This window comes from Priapulus caudatus, unplaced genomic scaffold (genome assembly GCF_000485595.1).
Source record: "Priapulus caudatus unplaced genomic scaffold, Priapulus_caudatus-5.0.1 Scaffold634, whole genome shotgun sequence".
Lineage (NCBI taxonomy): Eukaryota > Metazoa > Priapulida > Priapulimorpha > Priapulimorphida > Priapulidae > Priapulus > Priapulus caudatus.
Genome location: NW_014577695.1, coordinates 123,138 through 137,149, shown reverse-complemented (window position 1 = coordinate 137,149; position 14,012 = coordinate 123,138). Strand labels below are relative to the sequence as shown.

General features: G+C 51.5%; 1 protein-coding gene across 1 annotated transcript in view; it reads right to left on the bottom strand.

Annotated features, from left to right (window-relative positions):
* LOC106812322 (polypyrimidine tract-binding protein 1-like) overlaps window positions 1-14,012 on the bottom strand; it is a gene marked incomplete in the record, with an annotated part of 67,202 nt that overhangs the window by 21,439 nt on the left and 31,751 nt on the right. The window contains 9 exon segments of the mRNA XM_014816165.1: window positions 744-913; window positions 2,965-3,060; window positions 5,117-5,282; window positions 5,458-5,516; window positions 6,036-6,087; window positions 6,633-6,773; window positions 7,373-7,516; window positions 11,443-11,595; window positions 13,742-13,852. Coding sequence (XP_014671651.1) covers window positions 744-913; window positions 2,965-3,060; window positions 5,117-5,282; window positions 5,458-5,516; window positions 6,036-6,087; window positions 6,633-6,773; window positions 7,373-7,516; window positions 11,443-11,595; window positions 13,742-13,852 — 1,092 coding nt within the window.

Sequence of the window (14,012 nt, the reverse complement as noted above, 5' to 3'; positions counted from 1 at the left end):
AATAATGGGTGACAAGTGGGGTGAGGTGGGGCGAGGGTTTGGGAATAACGGGTGACGAGTAGGGTGAGGTCGGTTAGGGGTTTGAGAATAACGGGTGATGAGTGGGGTGAGGTTGGGCAGGGGTTTGGGAATAATGGGTGACAAGTGGGGTGAGGTGGGGCGAGGGTTTGGGAATAAAGGGTGACGAGTAGGGTGAGGTCGGTTAGGGGTTTGAGAATAACGGGTGATGAGTGGGGTGAGGTTGGGCAGGGGTTTGGGAATAATGGGAATGGCTATGTCAGTGTGGAGGACAAGTTAATACAGATGAATGTGACAGGTGGCTACATCAGTTAACGAGGTTCGTTAGCTATGCATTGATTAGTCTGTATTAATGAGAGAGGGTTACACATGCTACGTGCTGCACGTGACACAGGCGCCCCCTGGCGTCACGGCAAACGGACAGCGAAAACTCTGCTCTACGACAGACTACGTCTAGATGGTCGTCGTGGTAACGGATGAGCGATAGAGAAATCTAAAACTGAATCCTCTGACTTGGCAATCTAGCCTTGGCCTTATCTTTCTTTTCCGACACTGATTCACGACACATATGTATAAAATATTTATATATATATATCGTGTAGTATATTGCAATTAATATTACACATATTATGTCTTTACACTTCCTTGCCCTTACACCGAACATGTACGCAATTAGCAACAACGAGCGGATCCCCCCCCAGCGATCGTTGCCGTGGCGACCGTACCTCCTCGTTGAGATTGCTGATGAGGAGCACGCTGCATCCCTGCGGCTGGTTGCCGGGCATCCTCATGCCGACCGCTCCCATGGCGGCCATCGCCGCCGGGTTGAGTCCGGGGATGGAGAGACCCTGCAGTCCCGGCATCATCGGTACTCCGCCCGCGTTACGTCCCAGAGCTGCAAGAGACAAGAGCGCGCAGCCACGCCGTCAGTCGCACGCCGACGCAACGCCCCCTACCCCCGTCGACGTAGCGCCCCCTACCCTCGTCGCACGTCGACGCAGTAGTGCTGCCCCCTTACTGCCGCCCAACGCCGACACAGCTGTAACTTACTGCAGATGCAGCACCCAGGTCCTCCTACACACAGCGCCCCCTATTGGCACAGCTACTGGCATGGCGATACAGCGCACTGCTGCAGGCTCGTCAGTAGGCGGCGCCCCCTGCTGCCAACGTACACTAATTTACCGGAGTACCACCGCTGCACGCAGGTCGACTGCGGTTGCCATCATTACGCAGTCTCCGGAGAATCGGCATGGCAACGGCCAACGTCGAACCGTGATGTGCGTTTATCGACTCCAACGTGAAAATCGAAACAGCTCTCAGGATCAGCACAGCGAGATTAACGATTCGGTTACAATGTCGTTAAGCACTCGCAATCACTATATATCAATTACTACATGTCGTCATTAACAGACGAGTCACGAAAGATCACAATTAAAACCAACTAGAACTAAACACATGGTAACGTAGCAACGGAAATGAGTTATGTGCACGCAGTATAATAAACGCACAAAGGTCGGCGCAATAGAATAAAACGTGCCGATAGGTGGCATCCACAATAAAATACATGCTAATATGTTGTAGCCATGACAAAACACATGCCAATAGAAGGCAGCCACAATAAAACACGTATTAATAGGTTGTAGCCATGAAAAAACACGTGCCGATAGGTGGCAGCCACAATAAAACATATGCTAATAGGTTGTAGACATGAAAAAACACGTGCCGATAGGTAGCAGCCACAATAAAACATATGCTAATAGGTTGTAGACATGAAAAAACACATGCCAATAGAAGGCAGCCACAATAAAACACATGCTAATAGGTTGTAGCCATGAAAAAACACGTGATGATAGATGGAAGCCACAATAAAACACATGTTAATAGGAGGTAGTAGAGATAACACATGTTAATAGGAACAGCAAATATAAAAAGCATAATCATAGATGTAAAACACAACAAAATGCACTGAAAGATAACAGCCACCATAAAACACACTGCGAGATAGAGGAAGACAAGTAAATACATGCAGTGATAGGCGTAAACCACAATAGAACGAGCTGAAAGATAACAGCAATTATAAAATGCACACAGATAAAGAAAGTCGAGAAAAAACACGCGGTGATAGATACTAATTAGATGCTTCATTAACCTCCTCCCCCAACTGCTGATGGAGATTACGAGAATCTGTCAAGCCATTACCCTGATAAATGCCAAGGGAGATGGCAGCAAAGGAGGATGGTAACTACGGGGGACGGTAGCTACAGGAGAGGGTAGCAACGGAAGATGGTAGTTACAGGAAACGGTAGCCATGGCAGATGGTAGCAATGAAGGCGGCAACCACAGAGAGGAGCAAAGTGCACGGGAAAGACTAAGCGAGTGAGCCGAGCAACGAAAATGCTGAAGACAGTAGATGACGAGTAGTATATAGACTGCTAATGCACGCACGCACGCACGCACTCACATGCACACAGAAAGACAGGCAGGCACGACATCTTGGTTTCATTTTCTCATGAAGTAAATTCTACACGGATAAATTATATCTCCTCACTTCCTCTCCTATAGGTTTATTTCCCCCCTCCCCACGGAGTTAGTTCTTCCCTCCCCCCCCCCCAGTATTATCTAACCGTCCCTACAAAATAGTATCTTCCCATTCCCATGATTGCAGACACGAATTATGATTAGAAACGATTCTGGAGAGCTACCATAACCACAGCCACAAATACACGCAGACAGCTCCCGTAACCACGACAACGAATGGATGCGAACAGCCTAGGTCGTCACGACAACGAACAGAGCGCCACCGATGCGGAGGACAGCCACCGTAACCGCGGCAACGAGCGCGCCTGGGGGACAGCGCGAACGGGCGCGGCGAAGATTCGAGATCGAGAAAAAGAAGAGAGAAGAGATAAGAAACAAAACAAAAACGGTGAATTATTGTTGTTTTACCTGCCATCGCGGGCAGCCCATAAGCTGTTAGTGGCTGGGCGCTGAATGCGGCTGGCATGCTGCTACCAAACGACGGCGCCATCATCCCGGGCAGACCTTGCACACACAAACAACACAACGTTACTACACCCGACCCCAAACATGCGCGCTACGGGACGCCGGAGGCGCCACTACGGAGAGCGAGGATGGCCACGAGGGGGCGCCACCACGGGAGCGAGGATGGCCACGAGGGGGAACCACCACGGGGAGCGAGGATGGCCACAAGGGGGCGCCACCACAGGGAGCAAGGATGCCCATCAAGGGGCGCCACCACGGAGAGCGAGGATGGCCACGAGGGGGCGCCACCACAGGAGCGAGCATGGACACGAGGGGCACCATCACGGGAGCGAGAATGGCCATGAGGACAAGGTACCACAGGAAGCGAGGATATCCATGAGGGGCGCCACCAAGGGAGCGAGGATGGCCATGAGGGGGCGCCACCAAGGGAGCAAGGATGGCCACGAGGCGAGCGGGCGGGGAGTTCAAGCTGTCCACGATGAGACACAACTACGGAGGATGTCCACGAGGGAGAGGCACTACAAAAGGAGGCTGTTCGCAAGAGGGCGCCACTACAGAGGAAAGCTGTCTGCAAGGGGGCGCCACTACGGAGCCAAGTTGCTCCATGTCGGAAGCACTTGCATTAAAGATCCGATCTTCGAATTCTCCGTGGCGAACCAGTTCTTTTTTACGACCATCATTTCTTCTTTAAGGACTCTGGTGCTCTCCCCATGGTTGCTCGCTCCCTCACAAGCGCCCCCTACCCACGCCAAACACACACACACACGCACACGCAATAACTACTATACTAACAATGCTATCAACCAAACAAAAAATAGATGCAATGCAGCAAAAAGCACGATTACTAATCAGGTTAACTGCCAACGCACGACAGGGGAGGCAACAATGGAACCACAGCAGGGAGTGATAAGCATGGAGGCGCGGCAAGAAGAGGCGAGCGCGTGGGCGCGGTGGCGAGAGGCGAGCACGGAGAGGCGTGGCGGGGAGAGGCGAGTGCAGAGAGGTGCGGCGGCTTTGCGGGGAGAGGTGAGCACAGAATGCAAGACAACACAATACTGTCCACAATGATGTGCAGTAATAATACCCGCTCCAGCACACCCGGTAGCAGAGCTTGGTAGCCGCGTGTGCGCGCGTCCGTCTGCACTGCGACATTAGCTCTAGGAACCCGCATTAACGCACCGACGCGCGCAACCGACGGGAATACCCCGATTAAAAATGAATAATTGATGATCGAAATTATTATTATGATGGTGCAATAATTAATGAAGCGGAGGCAGAAGACGGGTTAAGCGTTATCAGCCGGCCCACACAGAGACCCGCACACGATGTTAATTCTTTCACGCTGCGAAGAGCATAGCTGTGAGCCGTGAGACCAATACCACGGTATTATTAACATTATCGCAAATCTGCTTGCTCGGTGAATCCCTAGATGGGGAAAACTACTACGAATATAAAGCGCATTGTTCGGATAGTTTGGGATCCCGCGCAAACGTTTTTATGCAGACGTGCTAAACTAATCCGGGGTGCCAAACTAGGAGTCTTAATCTCGGATGCGTCCGCTGATTAGTAGTAGTAGAACTAGGAGGAGCCGTGGCTTCACGGCACGTTAGCATCGCTGACGGCCAGGCATCGCACACATGAGTTACCGTGCCGCTCTGTGGACTGATTAAATGTTCCAGGGAATACCAGTCAGCATATGACGCGGTCGAGCAATCAATGTGATTAACTACCTATTCGGGACCTAATTATTTATTAATTATTCGGGACACGTACTATACGCGGTGTAACATGGCTGGCAATACAAACCTCACACACCCACACACTCATGAATGCACGCACACACGCACGCACGCACGCACGCACATACACACTCACGCACGCACACACGGACACACTCACGCACGCACACACGCACGATAGCACCCTCACACGCACGACAGCACGCACAGACAATAACACGCAGGCAGGAGCTAACACGAAACCCAAACACCAAAGCCTGCTAGCTAACAATCAAGCTACGTCGTTCTAGCCCTTCCCCCACCCAGACCACCCCCCCTCAGCTTCTCCCTCCCCTCTCGGTGCGCTGGTTACGTACCCGGCATGCTGAGAGAATGGTCGATGACGGGGTCACCGGTGGGGAGGTTCGGGTTTGTGTAGTCGCGACTCTTGTCATTGTTGTACTTGACGTTGAGGTTGGTCAACTTGGAGTAGTCGATGCGTAATGTGCAGCAAGCATTGTAGATGTTCTGACCGTCCAGATTCTGAAACACACACGCACGACGTTCGAGACAATGTACGCGTCGGTAACGTACAGAGGGCAGCACCCGACGTGCGGAAGACGAACAACGTAGATGAACTCAGCGATCTATGAAACGACTTGTTTTAGGTGGGAGCACTCGTGCTTGTGTGCCACTGCGTCCAAATGGCAGCACTTACCAGTTTGGTGTTTTGTGCCGACTGTGCGTCTGGAAACTGGATCAACGATTGGAATGTGTCTGCAAGTAGAAATATATGCCATTGGTCCCTGCCTCATAGCCAATGCACACATAAACATATACCTACATACATGGTGTTTGCAAAGTGGTATAGTAGTATAAAATTCAATAGACCTAGGTTGCTTATCAACGACTTATCCTGCCAAATAATCTTGCAATAGTCTTGCATAACAAATGTTATAAGTTGGTGTGCATTCGGGCACTCCTTTGGAAAATATTTTTACATGTGACGGGTGCCTAAAATTTCTCATAGAACCCAAGGCAACATCTGTCTCTCCCTAAAAATTTCAATTCTATCCCTGAAAATGTATTAGTTACAAGTACCTGTAGATATAGTATAGGTATATTTACATTTGGATGTATCTAGCTATATTCATCGTTGAATGTCAGTACACATATTTAATTATGTTTGGTATATATATAGGAACATAAATTTTATAGCTGGATGAATCGAGGTGCACTCGTATCCAGACGTACAGGTCGATGTTTTGGTGGGTTCGTCACTACGAATATACTCACTGTTCTTGGTAAATGTGATGATTCTGAGGACCTTGCCAAACCGAGAGAATATCTGCAACAAGCATTATCGTATCCATCATTACCCGCAATTAGTCGTCACCTACTAGAAACACGAGTGACAGCCACAGGTGAGCGAGCAAACAGGTGAGCAGTTCTGGAAACAGCGGGCCGTCCCCTAGTCCAGGACTGCTAACACTGGAGCAGGACTGGCTACCATTCATCGATATCACTATAAGTAATAGGTTACACAGAAGAAATACAAAATTTCGAAATCAGGACAGGTTGGGGTTTCAGACTCATTTTCAAGACTGTACTCGCAAGACAGGTATAAACATGTGTACAAACAGGCCAGCATAACAGCATGAGAAATTGAACAGGTGAGCCAAACGGATTTTACGGATTTTACCTGGGAAAATGCTTAGCAAGGTGCTAGCCCAGGACCGCACCTGCTTTTCCCAGAACATGGAAACAAGTTATTTTCAACCTGTGTAGGAACAAGCATTCAGCTGTCCAGCCAGACAGGTAGACAAGTACTCAATAACCTGTCCAGCTAGACAGACAGATAGGATATCACCTGTCCATGTAGACGGTACTCACCTGATGCAGGACGTCGAGCGTGACGGGATAAACGAGATGTTCGACGATGACGCGCAGAACTGTGTTCGGTCCTCCAAGAACCTCACCGGTGTGACCGACGATGGCCTGTGCAGCGTTCAACGCCGCGTGCGCCGCTACGTTCTGTAACATCACATTACACGACCCGTGACATGACACACGCACGACATGACATGGCTTGTGGTATCAGCCATGCTCGCACGCACGCACACACACGCACGCACGCACGCACGCACGCACGCACGCACGCACACACACTGGGTCTGTGATATCACACGCACAACAATCAGCAGCCTCTGATATCACTCGTCCACTACGATCTCCTCACACACTTGACGTCACCTCGCACGATCGCTATCACGGCATCACACCGCGGCCTTGCCATACATCAGCTGCTAACAGGCAGTCTGCAACCTTACCCCCTACTTTACTTTCTAACGACAACAGTAGATCATTACTGACAGCAATGACTGATAGCCTGAGATAACCACATGCATTACAACTGTAACGTGGACATTGTAATACAGCTGATCAATCAGTGTCACAGCGAAAAACTCAGTGTTTGAAGACCACAGAACAACACCAAGAAGTCAGTCTGTGGGGCATTCATAACGAGGCACGCCTCCACGCACGCACACACACGCGCGCATGCACGCACACACACACAGACACAATACATAGACGGACATATATGGCATTATTTCAATCCCCTAACTACTCACTGCAGTGTTCGACATGTCCGTCTTCAACTCCTTGTGATTGGAGAACTGTATGAAGACAGTGCGGCCGCGCAGGTTTGCCGGACAGTTGGTGTAGTAGTTGACCATCGTAGCTGATGCTGTCTCATCACCCATCTCTATAAATGCCTGCAAACACACACACATAGAGCGAGATGGGTTAGAATACTGACACTACTGCCGCCGCCACGACTGTTGCTGCTGCTGCTGCTGCTCTTACTACTGCTACTGCTGCTGCTGCTGCTACTGATGCTCTTACTACTGCTACTGCTGCTGCTGCTACTGCTGCTCTTACTAGAATACTACTGCTACTGCTGCTGCTGCTACTACTATTTCTGCTCTTACTACTGCTACTGCTAGTGCTGCTGCTACTGCTACTATTACTGCTCTTACTACTGCTGCTGCTACTGCTGCTGCTGCTGGTGGTGGTGCTGGTGAATTTTCAAGTCAGGATGCAGCCACACACAAAGCAAGCACACCAACTAGTAATAAGTACCATCGAAGTCAATCAAAAGCACCACCCCACAAGCTTTCACGGAGTAGCGTGATGTCATTTACGTGGCTAGAAATCGCAGCATTCAAGGTTCTTCTGTCGCGGATTACCATAATCTAACCCGCAGCACGCCTGATTACACGGCCGCCAGTGAAGGCCGTACGGAAGCACACGCCGAGCTACCGTCCATGCCACGACACACGCCTCCACCCCCCCCCCCAGTGTCATTAATGAGATGCTCCATTCTGGTAATTCGGATAAGCCCTCGCGATAATGCGGACGGCATTTCTCGGCTTTTCGTTGGGTTTGCATGCTCCATTAGTTCAATCCAATTTAGCAACCACTGACACGCTCACAGACACACACACACACGCGCCTACAGACGCACACGCACGCACACAAACACGAGCCTACAAATGCGCACGCACACACACGCGCCTAGTCGCCGCCTACAGACGAACACGCACACGCACGCACACACACACGAGCCTACAGACGCGCACGCACACACACGAGCCTACAGACGCACACGCACGCACACACACACGAGCCTACAGACGCGCACGCACACGCACGCACACACACACGAGTCTACAGACGCGCACGCACACACACACGCCTACAGATGCACGCGCACGCACACACACGAGCCTACAGACGCATGCAAGCACACACGAGCCAACAGATGAGCACGCACGCACACACGAGCCTACAGACGCACGCACACACACGAGCCTACAGACCGCAGCACTACGGTTCACGAGCTGATCAACGGGCCGCACGGCACACGACGGCAATACAGACGCCACAGCACATCCCGAGGCCTACAGACGCATGCTAAGCACACACAGAGCTACAGATGAGCACGTACGCACACACCACGAATAAGCCTACATGATGCATGTCACGACGATCACGAGCCTACAGACAGCTTGCACGGCACACACGAGCCGTACAGACGCATCACACACACACACAACACACACGAGCCTACAGACACCTCGCACAGCACGCACGCAGCACTACCCACGAGCCTACAGACACGCACAGTACGCAGCACACACACACGAGCCCTACCGACCATGCCCAGCACACTGAGCCGTATCAACACATGCACGTCACATCACGAGGCCCAAGCAGATTGTGGCACGCACAGGCACCACGATGCCTACGATGAGCGCATGCAGCAGCACACACGAGCCTAGCAGACACAGCAACGCACTCACACGAGCGCTACAGACGCATGCACACACAGCACAGCACAGCCAACGATGGTGCAGCGACGGCATCACGCAGCCTACAGACGCATGCACACACACGAGCCTACAGACACATGCACGCACTCACACGAGCCTACAGACGCATGCAGCACACAAAGGCACACACCACACGAGGCCTACAGATCACGCATGGCACGCACACAGCGACACACGACTACAGGACACGTGTGGTGCATGCACGCACAGCACACACGAGCTACAGACACCATGAATCACACACACAGCACAGCCTACAGACGCTGCACAGGCACGCACACCACGCACACGAGCCTACAGGACGCACGTGCACGCACACCATTTGAGCCTACAGACGCATCGCGCAACACGAGCCTCAGATGGCGCACGCACTCGCAGCGGCACACAAGTCAGAGTGGACACAAGCTAGCAGACGCCACGCACGCACGGGACAACACGAGCCTACAATGGCGGCACGCACACACACGCGCCCTAGTCGCCGGCCTACAGACGAATCAGCGCACCACTGCACCACACACACACTGAGCCTACAGACGCGCAAGCACACACACGCGCCTAAAGACGCAACATGCACCCACACGACAACGAGGCCTACAGACGCGCACTCGCACGACGCACTCACACTACAACAGTCTAGCAGATGCGCACGCCATACGACACACGCCTACAGATGCATGGCGCGCACACACACGAGCCATAACAGACAAATGCAGCGCAAACGCACGAGCCTTACAGACGCGCACCGCACGCAACACACGCCTACAGACCGTCACGCGCAGCGCACACAGGCCACGAGCGCTCCTAAACAACGCGCACGGCACACGCAGGAGCCTAACAGACGCGCGACTGTCACGCACACACGCATACAACGCACATCATCCTGAGCGCTACAGACGGCCAGCAGCACAGACGACCAACGACGATGAGGCACGTACGCACACACGAAGCCTACAGATGCACTGCACACACATCGATGGCTACAGACCACATCCGGCGGCACACCACGAGCCTACAGACCATGCGGACACACACACACACACACATGCGAGCCTACAGACACGCACGCACGCACACAACACAGCGAGCCTAACAGAACGCCGTACGCACATCACAGAGTCACACTGAGCCTACAGATCGCAATCACACACCGATGCCTACAGCACATGCCAAGCGCCACACACGAGCAACCGATGTGGCACCGCACACGACGAGGCCCTACAGACGCAATGCACCCAACACAGATGCCTAGCAGACACATCACGCCTCACACGAGCCCTACAGACGCATGCACACACTACACCACGAGCCACAAGAATCGTGGCAACGCACGTCACCCCCACCCACACACGGCTACATGACCATGCCCACACCGGGTAACCACGGAGCTACAGAGCACCATGGCAGAGCCACTCACGACGAGCCTACAGACTCATGCACACACACACACACACAAGCAGCCTACAGACACGCATGTCACGCAAACTGCACAGAGCCTACAGACACGCGATGCACGCACACACAACAGCGGAGCGCTACTAGTACACATGGCACACAGCCACACCAGCCAGAGCGCTACAGACGCGCCGCCAGGACTAGCACCCAGGCCTCCGCCGAGGGCCACACGAGGCCTACAGACGCACGTGCACGCAACACGATGAGCTACAGACGCAGTGCGCACTACGAGCCTACAGATGCGACGCAACCACGAGTGAACGAGGCCTACAGCGCACACACGCACGAGCCTACAGGCGCGCACGGCAGCGCACAACACAAGCTACAGAAGCACACGTCACGCACACACACCACGCCTACAGATGCACGCGCGAACCGCACAGACACAGACGCGCGACGGAACCAGCTGACACCTGCGTGCCTGGACGCTCACCAGATGCACACGCAACAACACACGCCCATGCCCGGACGCACCACGCACACACACGCATGCACACACACACACACACAGCACGTCATGCCCGGACGCAACACGCGCACACACACCATGCACACACATCACACACACACACACACACCAGCACACACAGCACACCGGACGCACGACCGCTCACACACGACATGCACACAACACAAAGCACACGCGCACAATGGCGCACTGACGCACACGCACACGCGGACACAACGCACGATACGCTGTCACGCACCACAGCTCACGGCACAAGACGCACACACCTACGCACACAAACACACACGCGTCACCACACGCACACACTACACACCTCACGCACACACAGCCACGCGCCGCGCACTCACGCACTCGACGGGCGACGGCACGCACGCACACAGCTTACCTGACTCTTGCCCCGGAGCACGAGCACGTTGGTCACGCGGCCAAAAGGAACGCCCAGGTTGATGATCTCAGTCTCCGTCGCCTCGTTCGGAATGTTGCGTATGTGGACGACTCGCGACGGCTTGTTGCTACCGTAACCACGGTCCAACTTCGCCTGCACAAACGCCAACAACAACACCAACAGTTAGTCAGTGTTTCCCCTGTCCAAAAATATGTTTCCACATTTCGGGGTGGCACAGCGAGCAGCGCAGGTGCTGGCCAAGCTAGGGGGGGAGGGGGGTCCAGGGCATGTTCGCCCGGGAAATTTTTCAAAAAAAAAGGTGCAATTTGGTGCATTTTAAGCTATTCTGAACCCATTGTATGAGACTCTTGAATCTCTTTTTCAAGTTGTCAAAAGTTTCGTCAGCAAGCCGGTGTTTTGGACAAATTTTTGCGTGGCGGCTGAGAATTTGAGCGAGGCGGCCCGCCTCGCTTGTGTCAATGCATTAATGATGTCCCGATGATGGATTATGATCGAAAGTCAGTCATCTGCAGCAACCGCCTAAGTGCTCGTTTATGAAAACATATATATAATCAATTATCCAAAAAAAAATTTTTTTTAAATGTCCAAACATTGATGAAATGAAAATGTTTATTTTATTTGTTTTTGTTGTTGTTACTTTACAGTTTGGAGACAATAAATCTAACCTACACCAAACATAAGCAAGCATAATACTCAACATTACATAGCTTTTAGAATATAGTATTACTATTATAAAAAATACTGTATTATTATGATATATATATATTTCAATATCTGATAGCTGCGATCAATAACATTAAACCGATTATCTTCGATCATCCAACCAATGATCGATGATGAAATTCCAACCGATTCCCATCACTAACTAACCATTAGTGACTAGTCTACGTCCTCCTAAACAAAACAGCATGTGCATGATGTGTGTCTCCACGCACGCACTCCTCCTTTTCTTTCTCACGCTCCCTCACTCTCCGTGTACTCCCCCTCTTCCCCAATGCATGATAGCATTACTGTCCCTCCTGACCGAGGCTGGGTTTAATTGTTGCTAGCTACGCACTCTCCTCCCACTGCCGCTGCAGCAGCATTAACGTAATAGAACCCATTATAATTTCCCCGACGAGTAACGAGTTGATGGTTTCCATGGTTACGACTCCGCGAAGGCCGCCGGAGTCAGTCGAAACAATGTGAAAGTTTGGTCGCGCTATCGCACATTACTCAGTCTCTCCACATCTAATCATCGCTAATTGTCTCCACTTCAAACGTTTACCCGTGAAAAAACAACAACTCATGATGGGATGATTTGATCAACTATCTGTGTTCACATCACGATGTTTTTAATTAGGATAGATGCAGATAAATTAATTGTAAACTCATATAAATACCCCAAGCAACTGTGTGCAACTATTATGATTCCTGGTTTATTTATATTATAAATGATTTGATCAACTATCTGTGTTCACATCACGATGTTTAATTAGGATAGATGCAGATAAATTAATTGTAAACTCATATAAATACCCCAATCAACTGTGTGTAACTATTATGATTGGCAGTTTATTTATATTATAAATGCATATTTGAGTTGATTGTGAATTCACATCTATCACCTATAACATCATTAAGGTAATTGTTATAATAGTCCAATTAAAAATGCCCCCGACCACATGGCTACTACCGTCCCAAACCACCTAGCCACCAACCAACCACCACCAGCCCAGACCACCTAGCTCCCACCACTACAGATCACCTAACCACCACCACCCCACCCCACCTAGCCACCGTCCCAGACCACCTAACCACCACCACCCCAGACCACCTAGCCAACACCGCCCCGCACCACCTAGATACGACTGCCCCAGACCACCTAGCTACCACCATTACAGACCACCTAGCCACCAACGCCCCAAACTACCTACCCACCACCACCCACACCACCTAGCTCCCAATCCCTGCTCTCTGGTGCCTGCTACGTGCGTGCATTACTCAGAGTTTCTTCTAAGGGAAAATCAGACAAAGGAGGTAAACGGCCAGTTTGGGAAAAAAAACGTGCATGATGGATTCAAAAGCGTGCCATAGGTACGCATGCGGACGCGGGGGTAGAGGGTGTACTCCCCTTCTTGCTGGGGGGGGAGGGGTTCTGGTGGGTCTCCCCCAACATATTTACACTATTTTGACAATGGCGGGTAAATACAGGAACATTTTCACAACAGCGATGTTAAATTTGACAGCGGCAGTGCGCCACTGAGCCTCTTCTGTATGAGAAACCCTGATTACTCACCTTCTTTGCTCCATTCTCATCATCTGCGCTAGCATTGTTCGGCTGTGGGCTCATCATGTTACCATTACTAACGTACAGCTGAGTTTGAGACTGCAGTTCTTCAGAACCGCGCTGCAAGAAACGAAAAACACGTACGCGATTAGCGTGAACACACATCCACTGTTAGTGTTGCTCATAGGGTCTATGTCCCCCAGGGTACTGCCGGAACGTACCCTGGGTACGGTCCGGTATACCAGAATTATTTGTACTATTTGATATGGTTAGGGTTAGG